General features: G+C 40.7%; 1 protein-coding gene across 2 annotated transcripts in view; it reads right to left on the reverse strand.

Moving 5' to 3' along the window:
* Positions 1 to 4,336, reverse strand: part of LOC127629311 (leucine-rich repeat-containing G-protein coupled receptor 6-like) — a 184,814-nt gene extending 180,478 nt beyond the window's left edge. For both annotated transcript variants that reach the window (XM_052106471.1, XM_052106470.1), the window contains exon 1: positions 3,922 to 4,336. In XM_052106471.1, coding sequence (XP_051962431.1) covers positions 3,922 to 4,115 — 194 coding nt within the window. In that variant the 5' untranslated portion in view covers positions 4,116 to 4,336. The remainder of the gene's footprint in view (positions 1 to 3,921) is intronic.
* Positions 4,337 to 25,986: the final 21,650 nt, after the last annotated feature.

Here is a 25,986-nt window from a genome sequence, read left to right on the forward strand (position 1 = left end):
CATAAGAACAATATGCATACCTAAACTTACAAATCAATCAACAATTAGTGTCTGTGCATGTGTTCAGGAATGGGCATGCATGTGTTATTCATGTTAGAGTACAGAACAGCGATCTAATGTACCTCAGAGTCAACTCCTGTTGAAACCAAAAGAAACAAACAAAAACCAGTGCAAAAACAGACTTTTAGTGACAGACTTTTTCCATGCCTCAGGGCACCTGTTGTCCCATATGGGCGATTACTGCAGAGTGAGACAGGCATTTAATACAGGCAGAATGTCCAGCAGTGCTACTCTCTTTCTGCTTTCAGTAGCGCGTTCACATAGCTCCCACTTATACCTCTATATCTATGACCCGTTTAATGCAAATTTAAGGTGTAACCCACCTTCCATATGAAAGTCACAATCACAAATGAGATTTGAATAAATGAGATATCTTGAATATCTCAATTATTTCGCCTAGACAGCAATGAAATAAAACAATGATAATTTTGCTGAAGTGTCCAGCTTCTCCAGACCCCAGTAATCTCACATGCCTCCTCTAGAGTTTCAGAAGAGATCTAAACAATGTCTCAAACTGTGCTAAGGTTTGGCAAGATACCAAAGTCCTAAATCAAAAGTCATATATTTCGATAATTGCTCAAATATCTTTTTTAATTCTTCCACTTTGTATAAAAAGCTTCAGAAGAGCGGCATGTCCTCTTCGTACCTAAACACACACATTGACATCTCAGCAATGACATGCAAATCAAAGCTCAGTCATTATTTACAGCAATCTACTCTCCTTGAGAGAAGAAAAAAAGTATTACATGAGGCATTGCTTTTCAAGGATTTTTCTGCTGGTCAGATCTACACAGACTCAAAATATAATCACATTTTATGGAGAAAAACAAAATCTAAGATATATCCAAATGAATAAACATCACCAACACAGGGTTGGCTTGATTGTTGAAAGAACATTTTAAACAAATATTCACTTGTGATATTCGTTTTCAGGTCTGGATATACCAGGGGTTTCTGGGTTAAATTCCTGGGTTAAATTTTCATAAATACACTACATAAGACCTTTCGATCATTACTACATTATTCAGTGATTCACAGATATTTTGTTAGAAAGTTATACAAATTCAAGTTATTATTTATACTTGTATGTTTTTTTTTCTTTTGGCCCCTGGAATAATTTCAGAGACCCCAGGGGTTCATGGATCCCTTATTAAAATACTCTGGGTGTAAACCATCAAGATTGCACTACTTTATTTTGTTAAATCAGCTCTTTAATATATTTCAAAAACAGACAGCTTGCTTAAAAATAGAGTCTGAAACTCTGAAGTCTTGCAATATATTGCACATATTACATGGCTAATTTGTAAAATGGCAATACAACATCATACAACATTGGCAATATAAAAATGTTCAGAGACACAGCTCAAGAAGTTTCAATATGTTTGAAAGGTTGGGGTACATGTGTTTGCGATCCAATTTCCAAACCCTGATGTACGCTTACTCCAAAGCCTGAAACACAACTCTCTTCAGTTATTGATTCACGTGAGCTGTGCAACATTTGATGAGCAAACATTTGAGTCTTCCTTTGCGTCATCATTCACAATCAGGGGACATATGGCATGCCTTAGCGATTAGTATGGACTTAAACCCAACAGGCTTCCAGCTGACATGAAGAAACCCAATACTGTACAGAGCGCCCCACTGCATCACTCTACACACATGTTCCCATCAGATACTGATGCACTATGAACTGTCACAGGACACATGAGAAACATGCATTTCTTTTTTACATTCAGTACAGGATGACACATGCTACAGGTGGCTCGTTTTGGGTCAAAATAGTTGTGCAAGTGTGAGTGGAGTAAGGATAACATTCCCGATTGAAGGCGCATGTCAGCACGGATCACTCAAGACGGATCACATGCATCGTATACACTTTAAAATTAACCAGTGACAGATTCCGTTATTACTCTTGAGCATGTTCTTTCTCATAAATACTTAATTTGGGTATAAAATTACTTTTCTGATGGTCTCTCTAGAAGGTATTACATGTAATAAATCAAAACATCTTTAAAAAAGGTCTTGCAAAACCTTATTTGCTCAAAACAGTCTTAGAACACAAGAAAAAGAAAAGCTGGAGACTATCAAAGTTCAGGAAAGTAGGCAGTGACGTGCGGTGATGTCTTAAAGAGGCTAGGCACTGAGTTATGAAAGCCAGATTACCTGATTTATTGTTTAAGCTAATAACACGTAATAACAGTGAACGTTACGCACAAGCGCGGCATATCAATAAATGTAAAAATCAGGATTAATTATTTGTCAATAAAAAAAAAAAAAAATCAGGATGTATATCGTGTACTCTCTCTCTCTCTATCACAGACACACACACACACACACACACACACACACACACACACACACACACACACACACACACACACACACACACAGTGAACGTTACGCACAAGCGCGGCATATCAAGAAATGTATGTATTTTATATATGTGTTATATATAATATATACGATTTTGTTAATATATCTTCATTAGATATTATTACACAAAATTCAGTAGTCAAAACACAGAACATATAACAGAACATAAGTTGTTTATTTTTACAACATTATGTGCTTATTTTTTTATGTGCAATCTTCATCTTTATAACAGAAGATACAATACAACAATCCTTTACCTTTTCATTGTGGTAGGTTATATACAGCTTCCTTTGCTCGTCAAGTGCAAGGTCGATCCGAGATTTTCCAAAGGTTTTCAGTGTAATTTGACACTGGATGTGAGCTGATGACTTTTCATGCTTGGTTAAAGCTGCGGGCAGGTTGTTCAAATCACAATATCCCGCTGAAGTCCAAACAGTCTGACTGGTTGAAAAAAGCAGGCAGGGATAGCAGTACAGCCGCTGATTGTTAGCACAGCCACATAGCCAATCTTTTCTTACATACCAATCAGTTTGAAATGATCGGATAATTTTTGTGCCCTTTTGCTGTACTAGTCAATCTAAGGCTGGCATAGACCTCACTCTTGCAATTAACTCATATTTGGAATTAAAATCGAGCTTGGAAAAAATTCTTAATTCCGTGATTACGGCCGGTGCTGTCATTTTGATTTTGAATTTGGCGGGGATTAGGCATGTACGCTAGCTGTGGTGTAATGACGTTAGCTACGCAAATGTCCAGGAATATCTCGATTTTAATTGGTCCATGTCTGATACGTAACGGAGATGATTACGGGCATAACATATTTACGTCAAAAGGCACAGCAGATTTGTGCTTTTTGCCGTACATGTTAAAGAATACAGGATCGAAGTGCGCATGCGTAACATGGGTTTTCCGCTTGTCGTCTGCAATGAATGGACCGTAAAAGCACTGCTTATTCTACCATTTGTTTTTAGTTGATTATGCGTAACTGCTACATTTGTCATCATAACGTCTAAACAATTGGAATAACACACATATTGCATATATAAATCACAAGAATAAAAAGTAAAAATACAAATACAAGTTTATTATTTAATAAACATTTTATTTTTGAATTTTGGCAGGGTAGGCAGTGCCTAGTTTGCCTACCCAGACCGCACGTCAGTGAAAGTAGGTTAAGCTCAGTTTGGGCGTAAAAAAACAATAAGGTGTTTTCCTGAAGGTATCTCATTCAGTCAAACAAAACATCTCTCAAGAAGAACTTGCAACAGCTTATTGTCTCAGAAGACAATAAAAAGATCAGATAGGAAGGGTATACTCATTTGGGTGTAAAACAGCAATCCCTTGGTATCCATTTAAAGATCATATTATCATATAAGTTCATTGAATCAATAACAATATCTCACAAAAAGAACTAGCATCTGAAACAGTCACAGAAGACAAGAAAAAGAAAAGCAGGTGACAATGAAAGATCAAGGTGGAAGTACTCACAGGTAGGATGTCAAAGGACTAAGGTCAAAAGGCACTGCAGATAGTCCTTGTTCAGAGCAGTCCACGAGGAGAAAGATGCCATCCTCCTCACACTGGCAGGCAGATGGGCACTGTTTAACGGGCACAGCAGCACCTGGCAACCCGTGAGAATGGGCACACAAGATGGCATGCAGGATCAGTGACACCACCAACATGACAATGACTCCAACTTTTGTGGTATGTGGATGTGCTGTATATCTGCAGTTATGGGTCAGTTTCTCTGCGGTCTCACTCAGTTGTAGCTCTGTCTGTCTATGTGTATCTCTCTGTGCACTCTCAGCTCTCTGAAATGTTATCCAGAGCCTCGTCTCTGTAGATTAATTCTGTCACTTCAAACTCCCATGGGTGAATGAGTTGGTGAGGGGCTTGCACAGGTCTTCTCTCACTCTCTCTCTCTCTGCGATCTCATCTCACTTAGGAGACTTTCACCTATTGTAGTGGAAGCTTGCAGCCATCCTATGATTGGCCAGTGCTTTTGGAGGGTGGAGACTCTGGGATCACCACTCCTCCTACTTTCTTTTGCGCACACTTTCTGCCTCGGGCAGCTGGAGTGGTTGGTTAGAGGTAAGCAAGGGAGCCAAACATTGAGAGTGGCAACTGTAGACTCTTAAGCTGTCTAGAAATCTATCATCTAAAACAAGTCAGTGTCTTCCCATCATAATTTTAAAGGCACCACAATCCTTCTCTCAAGATTAGTTTTCTACAGCTGCTGAAACAGAGATCCAGTCTGGAGGATTTATGGAAAGTTTCCCTAGATCCTGCTTTATGAATTTAGATGTCAAGCCCTGACCACTTCTCTTGCTGTTGCTCCCCATATAAATCATATGTGAATATCGTTGCGCTCCATTTCTCTTGGAGCAACGCTTACATGGTATTTTATAACCCGAGTAACAATAATTGAGTTAAGCTGTGGGAATACCGGCACTCAGCCAAACAAACTTTGCCATCCCAGCTTGTACAGCAGAGTATTTTTACCATAAGTGGCATGAATATCCAATAAATTTGCATGGCTTGTTTGGTGTATTTTACATTGCGCAGTGTTTGAAAAAGTTGATGAATAGTGCTGTTTCTTCAGCTGGGAAGGAAGACAATGGCATTTTCCAGATCACAGATTTGTTTATGTCTAGAAGGATCATTTGAACTCCTGATTGAAAACCATTAAGGGTCCTTACAGTCGACACAGCTCAATTTAACTTTTATTATCTTTATCAAAAGCACTATTGCAGTGTATTTTTCCACAATATACAAGTTTCCTTGTTCCATGCAAGCTGTGTAAGTTTTTCCTTAAAGTTTGCATGCAAGATGCTACTCCAAATGTCTAGAAAACAAAAAGTTATATTTAGTGTTGGGGAGTAACTAACTAGTATCAGTACCATTAACTTTTCATTACAAAACCTGTATTGCTGTTTTTCATGCAAAGTCTTTCTAGCAATTCTGGCAATGTTGGTCATCTTTGAAATGCTCTCGGGAGACTATTTCCAGTCATGCCAGTGCAACTCCTATTTCCTTAAAAGGGGGACAGCAAAATCTCAAAAACAGTTGGTCAAAGAACACATTTCAAATCAGCAATACAATTTGATAACATTGAATCATACAATACACAATATGTTCTGCTTTTATAGCTAATGCGCATGCACGTTAGCAAGTTGATTGACAGGCGATGTCTGCATCTAAAAGGTGATTGGCTCTTTTACCTGTAAGACGGGACTTCCTGTCTATGTCCGCTGACTGTTGGGCGCTCAGAGCTCCTTGGTTTGGCGTTCCAATTTCTCCCATTCATTTAAATAGAAGTGGCCCATCTTTGGTAATTTGTCTGTTTCATGTCACATTATTTAACCCAGTCTCATGACAAGTCTTAATAAAAGTCATAGATGGCGAAATCATATGAGTTGGCTAGTGAAAAAACGTAAGACTTTTCTCACACAGAGAAAAAATAAACAAACCACAGTTTGTGATTTTTCCTTAGTTTATTTAACCCCTCGCCCAAACCTTAACCTAACCATAAAGTATAAGCCCTTACCCAAACCCTAAACCTAACCATGATTTTAACAGAAAAATAAATATTGTGTACCACAAAAGAAAGAATTCATCAGGGTTTAGAACAAAATGAGGTAAGTGCACATTGGCATACAACATACTTCACATGTATTGCATTAATAAATGGAATGAGTAACCAAATTTGTTCACAGACCTTTCCTTTCTGAAAATAAAGTTTTGGATAGGAGGCTAACTTAATGTAACAATTTAAAATAATTTGTGTTAATTGGTTGATCACTTTGTGAATAAAAGTTGTAACTTTTCATATGAGCCAAATCGTATGATATCTAACATTTTTGGCATCTCAAATTAATTATTATGATTATGACATCACAATTCAGTGAAAAGAAGCTATAATCAAAACTCTCCAAATGTCCTCTAATTGTTAGTCTGGTTTATTTGAGTGAAACAGTTCATTAAGATGAATAAAGTGGTTGAAAAAATATTCAGATTAATTTTATTTGTCCCAGTGAGGCCTTTTTACATCTCTTTTTTAAAAATGAAATATTTGGTTAAATGCTGCTATTCATGACTAAGAGTGTCCAAGAACATTTTCCTCTCCTGTTTACCCTTGTTCTATTAATATTTTTAGTGGGTTTGTGTTTATATTTATGGGGGTCATGATTGTCATGATCATAAAACTGTGATTGATTTCTGAGAATCAAATTACATTAGTTTGAGTGCCCCAGTTGTTTTACATTCATTTTAGTTACCCCATCTATCATGCAATCTATTTCTTTCTTTCCTATGAGTTGATGCTTTATATGTTTCCAGCCTTACAGACAGTGTGAGGAACTCTAGCGCTGCTCATTCATCTGATGTTGAATCATTCACAATGGGCTCAAATGAATTCCATTAATTCATTAAAATTCCTCAGCTGAACCCATTTTCTGTGGAGCCTTTGTTACATTCCCTCAAAAATGCCTAGCTGAACTGTAGTCATTGGTTCACATTATCTCTGTATTACACACACCAGCAAATTTGGTCGACCTCTCACACACACCAAACACCATCAAGAACTCAATTCTCATGAAAACACTCATTGTGGTAATTGCCTTGCCTGAGGACAGCCTTAATATATATCCACAAACATGCATGACTCCCATCTTTCTTTGTTAAATTTTATCTTCCAGTCTTGTCAAGCAAGAATTACAACTGGTGATGAAATGTGATAAATAACAGTTTGCTAGCTCTAGATAGTGCCTAAATTGAGAAAAATAAAACATGAAAATTGCCAGTCCCCAGGTTAAAATTGTATTGCTCAGACGTTGCTATTTCTTATCTCAGGAGTCTTATAGGAATGTTCTAGGTTAAAGGCAAGTTAAGTTCAATCAACAGTATTTGTCACATAATCCATAAGATTTTTATTTTTTTCAGAATTGTACTCCGTCTGTCGCTCATTTCGATGTTGTGTCAAAGAGGCGAAACTAGGGCTCGCTCTTGAGAGACTTTTGCATCTCTGATCAATGAGACAAGGCCAATGAGAAATTGGCAGACAGAATTTGCATGTCCCGCCCCCGGACATTCGTGTATAAAGGGAGGGAAATGCATCTGTTTCATTCAGATATTTTCTTCGAAGCTGATCGGTTGTGTGAGCAGCGAGCTGCGAGTCCCAATTGGTTTTCCTCTTATCTCAGACCAGCATATGCTATTGGATCTATGCCGCATATAAGTGACTTTCTCCTTCTCTGCACAGCAGTGCAGCTTTGCCCCGGGCGCTTCAACAGCGCTTGTAAAAGATAAATTTTCACTTTCTCTAAAAGAGCAATACACAGCGGTGTTGAACGTCCTTTTCAGGACGCGTCTTTATAAAGATGCCCTCCCGCCCCTCTGTAGTTCCTGGATGCGGTAGAGTGTGCTCCACTCCTGATGGCCACAGGTGCTGTCTCGTGTGTTTGGGCAGCGATCACACCGAGGCAGCGTTTGTGGATGGCTCATGTTCTCACCTCAGAAGGAACGCCACTCCAGCCACCCCCTGTGTCGCTCCTTCTTCCCACGTGATTGAGAACGACCCGGCTGGCAATGGAGGCGATTTGGGGATGGCAGCGGGCATGGACCACCCACTCCCCGACACGCTCGTTGAATTCCGTCCGGGCTCGAGGCAACAGTGCCTATCCTCTTGAGCCCCCCGAGCCGGATGAGCTCACCGCTGCATCGGAGAGTGGTCCGGCATCTGACACGGATGACTCAACTGGGCTGCCACCTTCGGACCAGCACGCCCAGTCTGAGGCTGATGCCCAGATGTCCGACATGCTTGCCCGGGCCACTGTTAGCGTGGGGCTGGACTGGAACCCTCCATCCTGCCCACAGCCTTCGCAGCTGGATGATTGGTTCCTCGGGTCTGCACGCCACTCACAGCCGCGCCCCCCCCCCCCCGGTTCTGTTCTTCCCGGAAGTGCATGATGTGCTGACGAGTTCGTGGATGGCACTCTTCTCCACACGTCACCGTGCCTCTCGCTCATCCGTTATCACTACCCTTGATGCCGGAGCAGCCCACGGGTACACGGCTGTCCCCCAGGTGGACAGAGCGGTTGCGATCCACCTGTGCCCTGAGAACGCCGCCACCTGGCGGGGTCGCCCTGTGCTTCCCTCCAAGGCCTGTAGCATGACGTCTTCACTGACCTTCAAAGCCTACAGTGCCACCGGACAGGCTGCTTCCGCCCTGCATGCCATGGCCCTCCTGCAAGTCCACCAGGCCAAAGCTCTTAAAGATCTGCACTTGGGTAGTTCTGATCCCGAAGTGCTGCAGGAACTGCGATCAGCGACCGACCTCGCCCTCGGGGCCACGAAGGTCTCCTGGGATCCCTCAGTGGTCCTTTCGGGCCCCTTCGAACCACTATAATCAGTCCGACACAGGGCCCTCTCCTTGAAGACGGCCCTCCTGATCGCACTCGCCTCCATCAAAAGGGTTGGAGACCTGCAAGCGTTCTCTGTCAGCGACACCTGCCTGGATTTCGGTCCGGCAGACACTCACATGATCCTAAGACCACGACCAGGCTACATACCCAAGGTTCCTACCACTCCCTTCAGGGACCAGGTAGTGAAACTGCAAGCACTGCCACGGGAGGAGGCAGGCCCCAGCCCCTTCGTTGCTGTGTTCAGTACGTGCTTTGCGTATCTACTTGGACAGCACGCAGAGCTTTAGACGTTCTGAGCAGCTCTTTGTCTGCTTTGGTGGACAGCAGAAAAGGAACGCTGTCTCCAAACAGAGGCTTTCCCACTGGGTAGTGGATGCCATTACTTTGGCCTATCGCACCGTGGCCCCCCCTTGCGGGTCCGAGCACACTCAACGAAAAGTGTTGCATTCTCATGGGCACTGGCCAGGGGCACCTCCCTAGCAGACATATGCAGAGCAGCGGGTTGGGCAACACCCAATACCTTTGCGAGATTTTACAATCTCAGGGTTGAGTCGGTTTCTTCCCGTGTTTGCTCAGGTCTGAGCCGGTAGAACTCGAATGGGAGCCTGCTCCCATGCTTGGCACTTCGTCTTGTTCCCCCATGTTGGGGTAAAGAAACAAAAGGCTTTGACGATTTTATGGAGCTCACCAAAATTGGACAGTTGAAGACTGGAAAAATGTTGCCTGGTCTGATGAGTCTCGATTTCTGTTGAAACATTCAGATGGTAGAGTCAGAATTTGGCATAAACAGAATGAGAACATGGATCCATCATGCCTTGTTACCACTGTGCAGGCTGGTGGTGGTGGTGTAATGGTGTGGGGGATGTTTTCTTGGCACACTTTAGGCCCCTTAGTGCCAATTGGGCATCGTTTAAATGCCACGGCCTACCTGAGCATTGTTTCTGACCATGTCCATCCCTTTATGGCCACCAAGTACCCATCCTCTGATGGCTACTTCCAGCAGGATAATGCACCATGTCACAAAGCTCGAATCATTTCAAATTGGTTTCTTGAACATGACAATGAGTTCACTGTACTAAAATGGCCCCCACAGTCACCAGATCTCAACCCAGTACAGCATCTTTGGGATGTGGTGGAACGGGAGCTTCGTGCCCTGGATGTGCATCCCACAAATCTCCATCAACTGCAAGATGCTATCCTATCAATATGGGTCAATATTTCTAAAGAATGCTTTCAGCACCTTGTTGAATCAATGCCACGTAGAATTAAGGCAGTTCTGAAGGCGAAAGGGGGTATTAGTATGGTGTTCCTAATAATCCTTTAGGTGAGTGTATATTTTTGATAATAAAGAGATCTCATTTGTGATTTTCTTTCCAGTATAAATTTGATTCAAAGTTCTTGTTTGTCTTGCATTTTTAGACACTACCAGTCAAAGGTTTGGACACACTTGACAGAATTTATGTCTCTCAAGATGTTAAAAACCTTTTGATCTAAAGCCTTATGTTTAAGTTATATTTGTCTATTTAAGCAGACATGTAGAGGTTAAAAAAATTATATAGTTGTGATTTGTTCAATTTTTTGTGGTCACTACATAATTCCCACACATCCATTTGTGTTATTTCATAGTGTTGATGACTTCACTACTATTCAAAAATGTGAAAAACAGTAATAATAAAGAAGTAGGTGTGTCCAAACTTTAGACTGTTAGTGTATGTAGAAGAGGTTTGTTTTTCTGTAGAGCGTGAATGGAATATGTTCTTACTATTTCACCTAAAGAGCAAAACTGAAAGAGCGAGCAATTCTGAAAGGCTTCGTCGCTGAAAAGCAGGGATTTGCGAACAATGTGGCAGCGGTAAAAGAGGAGTTTAAAGTTAGACGTGCTGTCACCATACACAGCTCTGCAAACAGTTCCCACCTCTGGGCACCTGCTCGCTGTGTCGGAGGCCAAAACAGGGTTGGGTTACCTATACGGCTGGAGCTACAGGGACCGTTCTAAGATTTGCCTCGTCCCCTGCCCCCTCATGATCAAAGGCCTACACTCCCCTCTCAATCTCATATCCACCCCCACACACATATTCTATCCAAGCATCAGCAATCTTTTAAGGCACAAAAGGGAAGCAGTTACCTGGCTCTCACCTGTCTGAATCTGCCACAGGTTATTTGAGCTCTGTCATAAGCAGAAGTCCATTCAGCGGCTGCCTGATGAGAGAGAGAAACTGGAGACTTGGTTCTATCCACTTACCGAGACTGGGAACAGGCAATTGCAGGTGAACACAGTCATATCTCGCTGCAATGACCACCTGCTTAGTTCACTCGACGAGAATGTCTCAGAATAAAAGCATCTTGAACTGGTTGTGTAGGTTTTAAATGGGCTCTGTAAATACATTTGATTTGCAAAAGAATAAGAGATTCAGAGGCTGATCTTTCATATCTCAGGAGACTTAATGCCCATTTGCTGATAATTTACTCACTCTCAGGCCATCCAAGATGTATCTAACTTTCTTTATTAATCAAAACAGAATTTAAGATTTTTAGGATTTAATTTCAGGCCTCCTCCTTTAAACAATGCAAGTGAATGTAGAACATTTTTTGACGGTCCAAAATGCATATTTAGGGTGCATCAATATAATCCACACGACACCAATCGACAAATAAAGTTCTTCTAACCCAAACGATTGATTATTTTTAGAAACAAAACAATACATATATACTTTTTAACTACAAATGTTCACTTCCATACATCTCTGTGACGCGCGCTCATGAAAGGGATGATGTAAGCTCGCTGGTAAGATCAAGCATGGAGGAGGAGGCAGGAAGAGCATCATTGTTTATAAGAGAAACTTGCACAAACCACAGACCAAGTGCCATTCACAAACCAAAACTGTCCAAACTATTTCAAAACAATATATATATATATATATATATATATATATATATATATATATATATATATATATATTTTCTAAATAATAATAAAAAAACATTACTGCCAGCAGAAATGTTGTTGCATTATCTTCTTGTGTTGCAATTATCTATGGAGCAATGTCATTGCATTATCTATTTGTGCTTTTTCTTGAGCAGAAATATATAGATTATATGACTGTCAGGAATTCAAGCCACACAAATTGTAGTTAGTTAAACCAAGTGCGAGAGCATTTACTGAGATTCACAGGATTTACAGGGTTTGCACAGTGCGATCAATGGTACAGGTGATATCACAAGGAAGAGAAGCTTCACACACTGAAGAAGAGGTAACAGGCGAAACAGCAGGGTAAGCACTAAACAGATATCGACGAAGATCAAGAGGAAATACAGACAGGTAAATAAACACTACGTGAGAGCAACTAGAAACTAGAGTCCTTTGTGTAAGACTTAACAGTGAAGTGGTGTGAAGGCGAGTTCCCCTCCTGTCACTCACTTCGACGTTGTGTCGCATAGTGACACTAGGGGTCACTCTTGGGAGCCCGATTCACCTTCATATCTTTGAAAAAAGGCCAATGAGAAGTTGGCGAATTGGCGAGTTGAATTTTCATGCCACTCCCCCCGACATACGTGTATTAAAGGGAGATCGGTATGTGGATTCAGTCAGACTTTTTCTTCGGAGCCACCAGCTAAATACCACTGCCATTTCCCATTCACTCTACAAGAGCATTCTGTTGTTGGATAAAAGGCACATTCCAGTGGTTCTCTCTCCACTCTGCTCTCCGCTGCAGATTACACCCCTGGGCATTTCGACAGCGCTTTTAAAGAGCAATTTCCTCTAAAAGAGTGTGTTTTCTCTATTAGAGCAAGGCACAGTGACGTCGAACATCTTTTTAAAGACACGTCTTTTTAAATATACCTTTCCATCTCTGTGCTGTTCCTGGATGCAGTCGTCACCTCTCTTCCTCTGATGGTCACGATCACTGCCTCACATGCCTGGGCAATAAGCACGTTGAGGAAGCGTTTGTGGATGGTTCATGTTCTCACTGCGAGAACATGACCATGGCAATGTTGCAGTCGCGGCTTTCCTTCTTCCGAGGAAAAGCCTCTTCGGCTGTCCCCCTAGCAGCTCCTCTTATCTACAGGTATGAGACAGCCTCGGCTGACACTGGAGGCGATTTGGGAGCTTCAGTGAATACGGCTCCACCGGGTAAATCCCCACGGACCGCCCACTCCCCGATACGCTTGTTTGCTTCTGTCCAGAAATGGGATGATGCAGGCTTGCCTCACTGCCAGCCTTGCTCTTCCGGCGCTAGCGAGCCTGATGAGATGTCGATCGCTGCATCGGAGGGCGCCTTGGTGATGTCAGAAAGCGAGGACTCGACAGGGCTGCCGTCTTCGGGTGTGGCAGCCCAGTCTGAGGCCGATGGGGAGCTGACCACCATGCTTTCCCGGGCTGCCACGAGTGTTGGGCTGGATTGGAATATTCCATCTACCCCCCAACAATCGCAGCTGGATGACTGGTTCCAGAGCTGCTAGGAAGGCCACTTCCGCCCTTCACGCCATGGCCCTTCTCCAGGTCCATCATGCCAAGGCTCTGAAAGAGCTAGACGAGGGTAGTTCTGATCCCGGGGTGTCACAAGAACTGCACTCGGCCACTGACCTCACCCTCTGTATGACTAAAGTCACTGTGTGCGCACTCAGGCAGACGGTGTCCACGCTTTTGCGTGTGGCTGAACATGGTCGAAATGTGGGACGTGGACAAGGCACGCTTCCTACATGCCCCCATTTCCCAGGTCGGCCTCTTCAGCGACATTGTTGAGGACTTACAGTAGTTCTCGCCGGTGAAACAGCAGACAGAGGAAATTCAGCACATCTGGCCCCGGTGCGGCTCAAGAGCGCACACCCAGTCTGTTTGCAGAGGGCGTCCCCCTGCAGCGACCCAAACCCAACCAGCAGCCCCATCCCAACCCGAGCCCAGCTCTTGGCCCCGGCGTAGAGCCCCCCCCGCAGGAGAGGGATGCCCTCCGCTTCTCGGCCAGCCGCGAAGACCCCCAAGAGGGCTCCCTGAGGTTAGAGATGTCTGCGGAAACAGCGGAGTTGGTAGACAGACCACTCCTTCCCCCGGTGGAGGTAAATCCTTTGTTTCCTTTTCTGTTCGACGCACCCCATTTGGGCTGCAGCACCCACATTGTCAAAAAAAGACAATTTCCTCTCTCCTCAAGTCACAGCGCTAGTGTTCACAGTCACCGCCCCTGCCGCCACTGCACACCGGGCGCATGCAGTTCGAGCATCAAGGACATGGCCCCTCGCCTTCCTGTGCCTCACTGCACCACACAAACCACACCCCGACCAGCCGCTGGTAAAGAGTCTCGAGGACGGCCCCAGAAGTCCTTCTCCTCTGTCACCGGCCTTATTTCATCGTTCCCAAGAAAGGCGGTGGGATGCGGCCAATCTTGGACCTGTGAGTTCTGAACCGGGCCTTGCACAGGATCCCGTTCAAGATGCTGACGCATACAGCATCAAGATTGGTTTGCAGAGGTAGACCTGAAGAAAGCATACTTCCATGTCTCGATTTCGAATTGTCCTCCCCTTCTTCTTGTCCCTGTCACCTCGCGTCTTCACGAAGGTTGCAGAGGCAGCCCTTGCCCCGTTAAGGGAAGTGGGCATCCGCATACTGAACTACATTAACAACTGGATGATTCTAGCACACTCTCGAGAGTTACTGTGCGTACACAGGGACCTGGTGCTCTAGGGCTTCAGGTCAACTGTGAAAAGACCCCGGTTCAGAGCATCCCTTTACTGGGCATGGAGTTAGACTCGGTGTCAATGATAGCGTGCCTCATGAATGAGCACGTGCAGTCAGTGCTGGACTGCCTGATCTTATCCAGGTGGCAAATGTCGGTCCCACTGAAATATTTTCAGAGGCTCCTGGGGCATATGGCATGCTTAGCATGAGTTCTGAGGCACGCATGGCACCGCGGCACACATCGCTTCGCTCTACGCCCACTGCTCACCTCTTTTTAAGCTCTTGGACCGACCTTGCGTTTTTGCGGGCAGGAGTCCCCATACAGCAAGTGTCCAGGTGCGTCGTGGTTATGGCGGATACCTCCAAGACCGGCTGGTGCACAGTGTGCAATGGGCGTGCAGCTGCTGGCTCCTGGACAGGACCTCACCTGCGTTGTCACATCAACTGCCTCGAGTTGCTGGCAGTATTGCTTTGGAGATGTTTCTCCAAAAATACCTAAGGAGAAATAAAAATAAACAAACAAGACAAGTGTTGAGTACATAAAGAATAAGATTTGTACATTTTCTGGTTTCTATAGTCTTGCTAGGGTGGTAATTGCTTAAGTCTGATCACTTAGAAAATAAATAACACCTCTCCTTAAAAGCCACATGTAAGGTGTTTTTAGTAGAGCCCTGCACGGGCCAAAAACTCCAGCCCTAGCCCGGCCCTGGCCCATAGCGTTCAAGCCATAGCCCGACCCCAGCCCGAAAACAAATACAATTATTCAGCCCGAGCCCGACGCCAATATTTAAGCTGTCTGACGCGTGCTCTCTCTAATGCAATTCAATTCAATTCAATTCAAATGAGCTTTATTGGCATGACAAATTGTACATTGTATTGCCAAAGCATTTATATGAGCATGAAAAATAACAGAGTAGAACAAATTCTGTATTGAACAAGTGTGTCATTTCTTTTTATAAATAAATTAAATAAAAAAATTTACAGTGTATATAGGCCTACTTTCAGTGATGTTTGTTTGTGTGTGTGTGTGTGTAAATCTTAATGCTCGCTCTCTCTAATACACGCAAACACACATGCTAATAGGTAAAGTTATTTTAGGCCTCAAATATAAAGTTACAGTGCCACCGGCAATCATGCCCACAAATATTATTACCGACTATCCATTACAGAAAAGTATAAGCATGCAGTAGATAATAGCCAAGCTATGTGATCCAGCAGCAAATACGTAAATAAAGATCTGCGGCCTACCTTTCTTTGATGTGAAGAAACTTTACAGAAACTGGAGAACAATGTTTCAAAGAACTCTTCGCCAACTGTCTAACGTAAAAAATAAATAATAAATCGTTGAACTGTGCAAAGTCTGAACTGTCACTGTTTATTGGCGGTGTTGTGAAGAAAAAGAATCACATCCAACGTTGAAGACTTCAGAGCTGTTCTCTTCTCCTCCAGCATCCTCCCTGCTGTGCTGAAAACGCACATGTACATGCATATAGGCTATGTATAATATTTATAATATTAATTATAGTATTATAATATATTATATTATTTATAATTATAGGCTATATATTACTTGTATTATTTTAGTGCGCGATTATGGGCACAATGAAAGGAGAGAAGTTAAAGGAGCCCGAGTCCGACCCGAGCCCTATCTATTAAAAAATAAATTGGCCCAAGCCCGACCCGAATTGACTCAGCGTGTCGGACTCCGTCGGGACCCGACGGGCTTGCAGACCTCTAGTTTTTAGTACAAAAGTGCAGGACAAGTATAATACTTAGGGTTAGGATAGGTTAGGGGTTAGGTTATGGGGAGTTTTAATTGACTTTGTTGTATTAGCAAATCTGAGTACAATTTGTGAAATTATTGAGATCTTTTTTAAACCTCTTGTGGAGACATGTGAGATTACTGACAAAAATCTGAGAAGCAGGAGATGCATACAAAATTCTCCAGTTGCTCTTAATATAGTCAATGACTGCATTCAAATGCATGATCTTACACTATGTTTGCCTAATAAAGTGACAATGTAAAGTTTTGTTTTGGGAGGTAAGGGCATAAACAGTTTAAGCAATAAACACCTTTACTAGTGTCGATAATGGCACACCCAATGTGCGTAAGTGTTGTGACCATGCCTGTTTGCAATTTGATGTCAAAAACAGAGAATAATCCAATGATTTTAAATCTCATGTAAACGGTTTCCTAGCAATGTTGGATTTTTTTAATGAGTTGATTTTTGGTAGTTATCAGTGTACTGGTGTGCATGTAAAAGCACTCATTGTTGCCCAGGAGAAACACTTGAGAGTGTAGAGAGATCTCATTTTGCTTTCCTTTATTCTAGACACTCATTTGTCTTTTTGCTCTAGTATATTTGTAATTCTGTTACCAGAAGTCATTAACCGTGAACTTGCACAAGGGTTCATGTTCCAGAATGTTTACTCCAAAGAGAGCGTGCTGAATTCATGTTGGCTCACTCGTGAGAATCATGTTGACAGCTTAAAATACGGTCAGCATGTATACATGATAACGCATACACGAGTCAGAGCCTGTAAGTGAGATCAGAGGAAAGAAAAAGATTTTTGCTTCTATTTTAAGTTTTGCCATTGGCACTCCAATTATACATGCTAAGGTAAGGAGGGGAGATGAATTAAACAGCAATAAATAAGGATGATAAATTATCGATCGTCTCTAAATTTGATTGCTTCAATTATTTCCAGGCAAGGACTTGCACATGTTTCTTATAGGGACGAGTCAAACAGGTGATAGGGTTATAATCTGAACTCATCCAGAAAGTATGGATGGAAAGGACTTTTAAAAGTGGGACTCTTTGTATCACATTCAGAAAACTCAAGTAAATATTATGAAAATAATCTATTTAAATTCTTTGTGCTGTGAAAGCATTGTTTTGCTGGGAATTAACATTTTTGAGAACATCATTGGCTTCCGAAATAAGGGTAGTAATAGAAATCAGTAATGATTTAATTTGTTATAACATACATACAATCCAATCAGGTAATTAAACAACTAAATAATCTTGGGTAGAAGCCGAACTTGCATTGCATTGGGCATATGCTGTTCAGAATAGCATGCTACTACACTACTCTACATTTTCTTCAGTATTTTGTATGTACCTGTAAACCTGTATCTACCTGGATAACCATACAAATTTGCCAAGATGCGAGTACACAACAGCAGACTGAGCTCACTGTGAAATCAGAAACAGTAGGTTAACTTTTCTTTGGTTAAATCGGTCTGTGCTTAGCAAAATTTGAAACACTTCCCCAGTGGCCAAAGTGGTAAGTATTGATGTGCGTATGGGCAAGTGTAGTGTCCATTTAGGGGTGCCAAAAGTGAGTTGTGAAGTGCGTTGTTTTCAGCTGTTCAGGCTAATTTAGGTTGATTTACGACAGATGTAACTGGACCCCTGCCTTCCAAACACTTATACTTTCGACTCATCAGTCCACAGAACATTCTCCCAAAAGGTTTGAGGATACCATTTTTGGCCATTGTCTTTCTGATAGTTGAGTCATGAACAGAGATCTTTATTGATGCAAGAGAGGCCTGCAGTTTCTTGGATGTTGTCCTTGGCTTTTTTGTGACTTCCTAGATGAGTCGTCGCTGTGCTCTTAGAGGAATTTTGGAAGGTCAGCCACTGCTAGGAAAGTTCACTACTGTGCAAAATGTTCTCTTTTTGGAGATAATGGCTCTCACTGTGGTTCTTTGGAGTCCCAGCGCCTTTCAAATAGCTTTGTAACCCTTCCCAGACTGATGTATTTCAATCACCATTCTCTTCATCATTTATGGAATTTCTTTCGACCGTGGCATAGTGTGCTTACTGGGTGAGAACTTTTAGCCAACTTCATGCTGCTAAAAATAGTTCTGTTTAGGTGTTGATTTTATTGAACAGGGCTGGCAGTAATCAGGCCCGGGTGTGTCTAATCCAGCTGAACCCCATTATGAATGCAATTTCATAGATTTTGAGATTTTGTAACTAAGGGGGCAAATAATTTTTCACACAGGCTCAGTTGGTATTGGATTACTTTTTTGCTTCAATAAATAACATTATCATTTAAAATCTGTATTTTGTGTTCACTCCCATTGCCTTTGTTTTATGTTAGATTTAGTTTGAATTTTTTTTAACAATTCAGTATAAGATAATACACAAAAACAGACGAAATCAGGATGGGGGGTATATACTTTTACACAGCACTCTATATACAAATAAAATGACTATTTAACCAAACATTAATAATAATGTATGTCCAAAACAAAAACATAACAACAAGAATTATTTTCTTGTGAAAATAATTAAAGGACAGAAAGTAGGCTTGGACAGGGGCGCACATTATCTGACTCGCCCCACTTCCTGAAGCCACGACACTGCCTGCCAGCTCGGGGAAGAGAATCACAAGAAACCAAATGTAAGAAAACTTGAAATAATACAGCTGAAACATAGCTTGAGAACAATGTTAATAAATATAAGTAAATTAAACAGATGGTACATGCCTTTTTATTTACTTAACTGCTAAAAATTAGGTTTAGATTAAAAAGTAAACAAACGAAGCATTCACTGGCCAAATGAATACTATTGCCATTACCAAACCTGTAATCATTTTAAGCTGGAGAGAATGATAGGAGAGAAGCAACAGGATGCTTCTTCACAAGGCTCTTATAGAGTGAAGAGGAATGCATATTTTATAAACTGTACCCCAAACCTCAACTTAAACATCAGTGGAGTAAAAATGTAATGTTAGAGGGAAAAAATGCCATCCCCGAATCATCGTCAATGATTATGTGAACATGATTACTTCCTAGTTTCAATGCTGAATCCGAGCCCAAGTCTTCCATGCTACTGATGCAATGCTCTTCCGGTCGTCCCACAGGGGAAGGTAAGCACACTTGAGCCAATGCAAAAATGTGTGATAGTAGGATGCTGCTTGTTGGTCAGACTGATCACACCGCATGACATACTGAATAATAAATACAAATATTTTTTAGTAAACATTTACATTTATGCATTTGGCAGATGCTTTTATCCAAAGCGACATTCAATGTGTAAGTCTTAGTTGTCTTAACTGTCAAAAGCTGGATCATATAAATATATATAAGTGGTGCAGGACTTTTAATTATAAATAAGCCCGAAATAGGCATGGGACTCTTTTTTTAAATGTCTGCACTCCCAGATGTGAACACACTGACGGATGATTCGCTGAGAAAGTAAATCTGATTCAAACTGCTAATCTGAGCTCCTGAATTCACTCCCTCAGTTATTTTCGGGTGATGCATGAAAAAGAGTCATTTGCTCACGACTCGCTGGGTTTGTTGTTGCGTGCCGTGCGGTGCAGCGAGATCATCACAAAAGAATGGGTGAAAAGTGGCTCAACACACACTAGTGGTGCATGCTGTAAGATGCATTCAATAACTCACAAGATGATATCTGACGAAACCACATATGAACACACACACCTCGACTGTCGCCAATGGCGAATAGATTTTAAATGATTGCCGCAATCAATTATTTTTGGTTGCATTTGCGATCATTTTAGTCACAGTCTGGAGCCCTGCTTTGTTTTTCCACACTGAAACACACACATACAAACACTGACACATGTACATGTGCGCACACACACACAGATGCACATGAATATGCACACAAATACACATAGACTCGTCATGACCAAAAAACAGAGCCTTGATGTAAACACATCAATACAATAGTTTCTACATATAACAAAATAACAAAAGAATCTGTGGAAAGCACTATTGCGATCCCCCTCTCTCTTTTGCTCTCACGCACACTCTTACACATGGACTCACACACATCTGTACGCACACACATACTTGGAAGGTTTCAGAGCGAAGTCGTAAATTCAAATCACATTCATCGTTTATGTGAACACGATTACTTCCTGGTATCCTTGGCCCCAGAACCCATCTCTCAGAAGTTGCTTACAGGACAAGCTATCTGTAGCACCACGGGGAAAGGTAAACACATTTGAAATGATGCAAAAATGTCTGATGGGGGATGGTGCTTGTCAGTAACTCGGCAGAATTTGCTCGATTTCAGGGTACATGAACATTCGGAAGCAGTTGCCAATTTCCAGTGTGATCATGTTATGGGAAGGTGCTGAGGACATGCCTAGAGCCAGATTCAAACACGTCTCGTTCACATGAGCACCACAGCTCAAAATAAATTTGCACATGTGCTAACCACTAAACCCCTGCTCCACTAACATAAGTTTAAACACCCAAGTCCTGGAAGTATACATTTGCTTTGGTACAAAACATTATACCAACCAGTTGCTGTACCTTTGGTGAACTTCGATAGTGATGTTTGCCTGAGAGTGGACAGACAGCATGGGATCACACTTGAGTAGAGCTGTGTTTGGATCAGGCTGCAGATATGTATGCAGAGAGAAAGGCAAAGGTAAGTGATGATTGTATCTAGCATGCAAGCCACGATTACAGCTTAGATGGAATGTTAACATTGCCTGATAACATTTAACTGTCTACATTTGAGCCCAGCCATCCAGAACCAGAGAAAAATGATGGACCTGCAAAGCAGGAGGCGTGTGTGCCTAGATTCAAAGACAATGAGGGACCTCTTCACTGCTTTCCAACAGTACTTTGTTTTAGACTGTTCGCAACATGCAGAATAATCCTGTGCTGACTATAATATAACAATATATATGTTTTTATTATAATGTAATGTAATGTAATATAATAACTTTCAGAATTGCATGCTTGCCATCTGTTGCCCTTGGTGGTCTCATATTTTAAACTAACACACTTTTAAAAGCACACATTACTTTGGATAAAAGCACCTGCTTGAATGTCGAGCATGTAAATGTGAATCATGCATGATAGTTGGGAGCAGATAAACAGCATCAGGTTTTGGTAAAAATCTCATATGCCACTAAAACATATGATATCCATGATATCTTAAATCCATATGCAACCAAAACAACCACAAACTGCTTTACAAATGTTTACTAAATTTACAGTACATGTAAATGGATTTCTATTCTGTTCAGCATTCCAATTAAAGTTTAAAAATATACTACTTAATTGTATTATTACTATTTCTAAAATAATTAAAATATTATATTATTACCACTCTACTTACAATGATATTAATAATAATAACAATAATAGTAATAACTGAAATAAAAGTTAGTTTTGTAAATAAATTCATACAAAGGCACAATTTAGATTTGTCTACAAAACTAATTTGAAGCATAAGCATAGGCCTTTAGATGAAATAGTTTTAAAGGCTATCAAAAGAAGGCCTACCAAGAGCTCAGATAAAAAAAGAAATATGCATGAACAATGTGTGGTGTTTGTGCTGGTCATATAAGCTGCTTTTTAATTTTCCTGTAAAACCTCAGGAATAAAAACCATAACATGTCCTATAGCGCCCCCTAGTACAAAAGGAACAGTATGACACTCTTGTCCTGAGGCAAACTGCTTTGCAATAATTCATGTAAGTGACACGCAATTTCATTTAATAATTTCACACTAGCCCATTTCACTGATCTGATTATTTGAATTGAATTGAATTTATTTCAGGATAACCCCTTGAGATGTAACATCTCATTTTCAAGGGGGTGCTGCACCAATCTATACAGACACAAAGGTTAACCACACAGTAAAAAAAAGACACAAACACAAACATATATACACAAAACAATAACCCGCTCACCTACCCTTGCCCCAAATCAAATATAGCACACATTTTAAAGTATTATGACAAATAATCGTCCGAATGCATTAAACAACACATGTGCTAACGATTATGTACAAAGACTAAGCAAAACAAATAAATCTAAGCACAGTGGTGTTTAAATTAACCTCAAGTCACCTGATGTGGGTCATTCTACAGAAACGTCCACATTTGGGGTAGCAAAATGCCTGAAAATGTATTTTGTTTTTAAACATTTAAACTAAGCTAACAATTTTGGTTAGTCCTTAGGCCAGGGGTGGGCAACTATTTTGGTAAAGGGGCCACATCGGGCTTTAAGTAGTGCATAGGGGGCCACATTGTATTGCTTTTTAGATACAATGTTTTGCATTGATTTGGTTTTTGTATTTTTTAAGCCCACAAATAGTTGTGTACTCAATTTTCTGAAGTGTATCTGTGAATAATGAGACTATTCTGCAATTGTATTAAGTATTATTTTGCTCTACAAAGGTAGATACTTTTTCTATCAGGCATTAAAAAACTGAATAAAGGCTGAGCTTATACATTTATTTTGCCATCTCTACTTCTCTGTTAATGTATTATTCAATTTAACACTCTCTACATCAGGGGTCTGTTTTAATATAAAAAAAGGAAATTTATAGAACTTTTAATGTTTGTCACAAAGCGGGCGAGTTTACTTATTTTTTTCTAAAACATTACCCGTTTACATGCTAAAAGGGTCATGATGCAGGTCTCCTTGATGGTTTGACTTTCAGCACTCAACTGAATAACACAGACTGCATGACTATGATAATGATTACTGCAAGAGTTAGATTAACATACAGGTGCGAAGGGACTTCAACATTTCTAAATTGCACAAATAAAAAATACATATTTGTCACTGGCTTGCTTTTGCTCGCATGTCAATGATGCCGAGATCTACTTTTATATTTAATTTAATCACTGAAACGTCACAAGCACCCTCAAGAATGTACACAGAGTAGCCGTATAACACTTTTCCTTGAGCAGAATGTTGCACTACAGATCGCCAAGTTTGTTCAAATGGGAAAGAAAAAAAAACACTTTTACATAAATGAGCCATGTTTAAATTTCTCAACTGATTTCAATGGTTTATGATCTACGTGGAGTACAAAAAAGTATATATATATAAATATATTTATATAAAATAGTGCATCTTTAAGTAGGCCTACTAATAATTAATCAACATTGAGAAAAATTTTACAAAATTGGCAAATACAAACCAAATAGTGAGACACTGGCAGTCAGTCTGCTTTCTGTATTTTTAAATCGCAATAAAAGAAATATTTAAATTGAATAATACATTTCCATCTAATTGAATTGAATAGTCTTGAAGAAAATGTAATTAAACTTGCATTTTGTAAGATTTACACATTTTATTTTGTTAAAGATTAGGCAATTCAATGAGATGGAATTTATTTATTCAATTGAAATGGATAAATCTTGAAAATAGGCTAAAATATTTTGTGTAGTATAGACAGTAGTATAATATAATACAATAGTATAACAATAATAATAGATTGATAATAGCAAATAGTATTTTTAGAATAAACAGTAGTATAATACAGTCAATAACAAAAATAGTGGGTTGGCAGGTAGCTATGGCCACACAATTGCAGAGATGTTAACAAAAGGGGATGGGAAGCTCATCAGTTTCTTCTGCTGCTAGAGCAGAGGACATCTCAACAGCAGACAGGGACACAGTCTCATCCTGTGCTGCCACATTTCCTGAAGTGTTTGGAGAGACACCGCACCAATGCAGAAAATTCCCTGGAACTGGCCTGCAGATGGGTTGTTGTTCCAGCCCCCTAAAAAACACAAACACAGAGACACACAACACTAGGAGTAGTTCACCCAAAAATGAAAATTTGCTGATAATGCACTCACAGTAAGGCCATCCAAGATATATATGACTTTCTTTCTTCATCTAATGAAGATGAAGATTTGTTTTGCTCTGATGAAGAAAGAAAGTCATATATCTTGGATGTCCTTACTGTTAGTGCATTATCAGCAAATTTTCATTTTTGGGTGATCTATTTTTAATACTGATATTTGCTCTTTTCAGAAGATTGATCTACAGAACTCATCCACCTTTGTAAAATAAAAAGTAGTTCTTCAATTTATTAGAATCAGTATTTTGTAAAAGTGCAATAAAATGACACGAAGAATACCTTTGTAATATATGTGTATGTGGGAGGTCAAGATGGAGAGTTATATGCTTTTGGATCATGTAAGTGGAGAGTGAGGGCAAACTCCCTCTGGTCTTTTATGTACTCATGGCCCCATATTGACCGGGTCAGATCTGAAATTCAGTTAGCACAGACTAACTAGTACATGCTCTTGCAATAATAACTAGAAAGTCTAAAAAGATGGGAAAGTGTAAACACAAGATATATATATATATATATATATAAAGTTAAAAGTTTTATTTTCATTTTACCAGAGTAGAAATTGAGTCTCTCTTTTGCCTCTTCATTTATGATATTCTTAACCTTCAGAGCCTCAAGAAGATCATGTACTGTTCTTTGCCCTCCAGTCTCAGTCCTTCATATTCCTCATCTCTCACTCCAGAATCTCCACCCTAACCAAGACTTCACGGAGTCTGGCCTTTAGACCAGTGGGATATGCAGACAGTGCATAGGAGTGGTCCTAGTAGAAAGAAGGTTGATGATTATATCACATCACTCACAGTCTCGGCTGTTTAGTGCATTGTACCAGCTGATCGCATTCTTAAAGGATTATTCCTCCCCAAAATGTACATTCTCATAATTTACTTGCCTCCATTCCATCCTAGATGTGTATGACTTTCGTTGTTGAGCTGAACACAAATGAAGATTTTTAGAATAAGTTTTCGATGGGTAAGTTGATAGAATGGAAGCATCTGGAGCCATATATTTGGATTACTATTATCCTGCCTAAATGTGATTTATGGACCTTGAAAGTGTTGGTTGCTGTCTCCTTCCATTCTAAGTCCCTCCACATCTGAAAACATCTTCTAAAAATCACCTTGGGTTTGTGTGTGTGCCACGGAATCATATTCAACACCAGAATGTTTCAATGTGTGCAGGTGTATACATGAATGTGTCTGAAAATAGTGGCAGAAAGAGAGAGCGAGAGAGAGAGAGAGAGAGAGAGAGAGAGAGAGAGAGAGACAGAGAGAGATAGAGAGAGAGAGAGAGAGAGAGAGAGAGATTTGAATATGACCAGGGCCATGATGCTCACAGTTGTTCAGGGCTTAACTAGTAAAAATACTCACAATATTAGGCAGAGGGGGTACAGTCTCCTGGAAATGTGGAGAACAGTCCACTAACAGGCTCTGGGGATCTGGGATGGCATGAGGGTGAGTAAATGATGAGAGAATTAAAAATGTTGGTGAACTATCCCTTTCATATCTTGTTAAGCTTGTAGAATAAAAAAACCTGTATTTAATAAATACAGTTAATAACTCTAAAGGGGGAAAAAATAAATCATTTGTATCTAATTATTTAAATATGAAATAATTATCATGTATATAAAATGTTTAGAAGAGAATACAGGGGGGTGGGTTCCTCATTTGCATCATATTTCGTTTAATCACATGATTTGGTTTCTTCATTAAGCATGTTATCCTGAATTCAATTATATGAATACACATGAACTGTGTACAGCACTGGGCTCTGTGTTAATCACAAAGTTAATGGCAAATAATAAACAAATGCTTCATATGGCAGCAGCAGCTGGAGAATGGGAGTGAGAATAACCAGAGGGA

Source organism: Xyrauchen texanus, chromosome 35 (assembly GCF_025860055.1).
Source record: "Xyrauchen texanus isolate HMW12.3.18 chromosome 35, RBS_HiC_50CHRs, whole genome shotgun sequence".
NCBI classification, from domain to species: Eukaryota; Metazoa; Chordata; class Actinopteri; order Cypriniformes; family Catostomidae; genus Xyrauchen; species Xyrauchen texanus.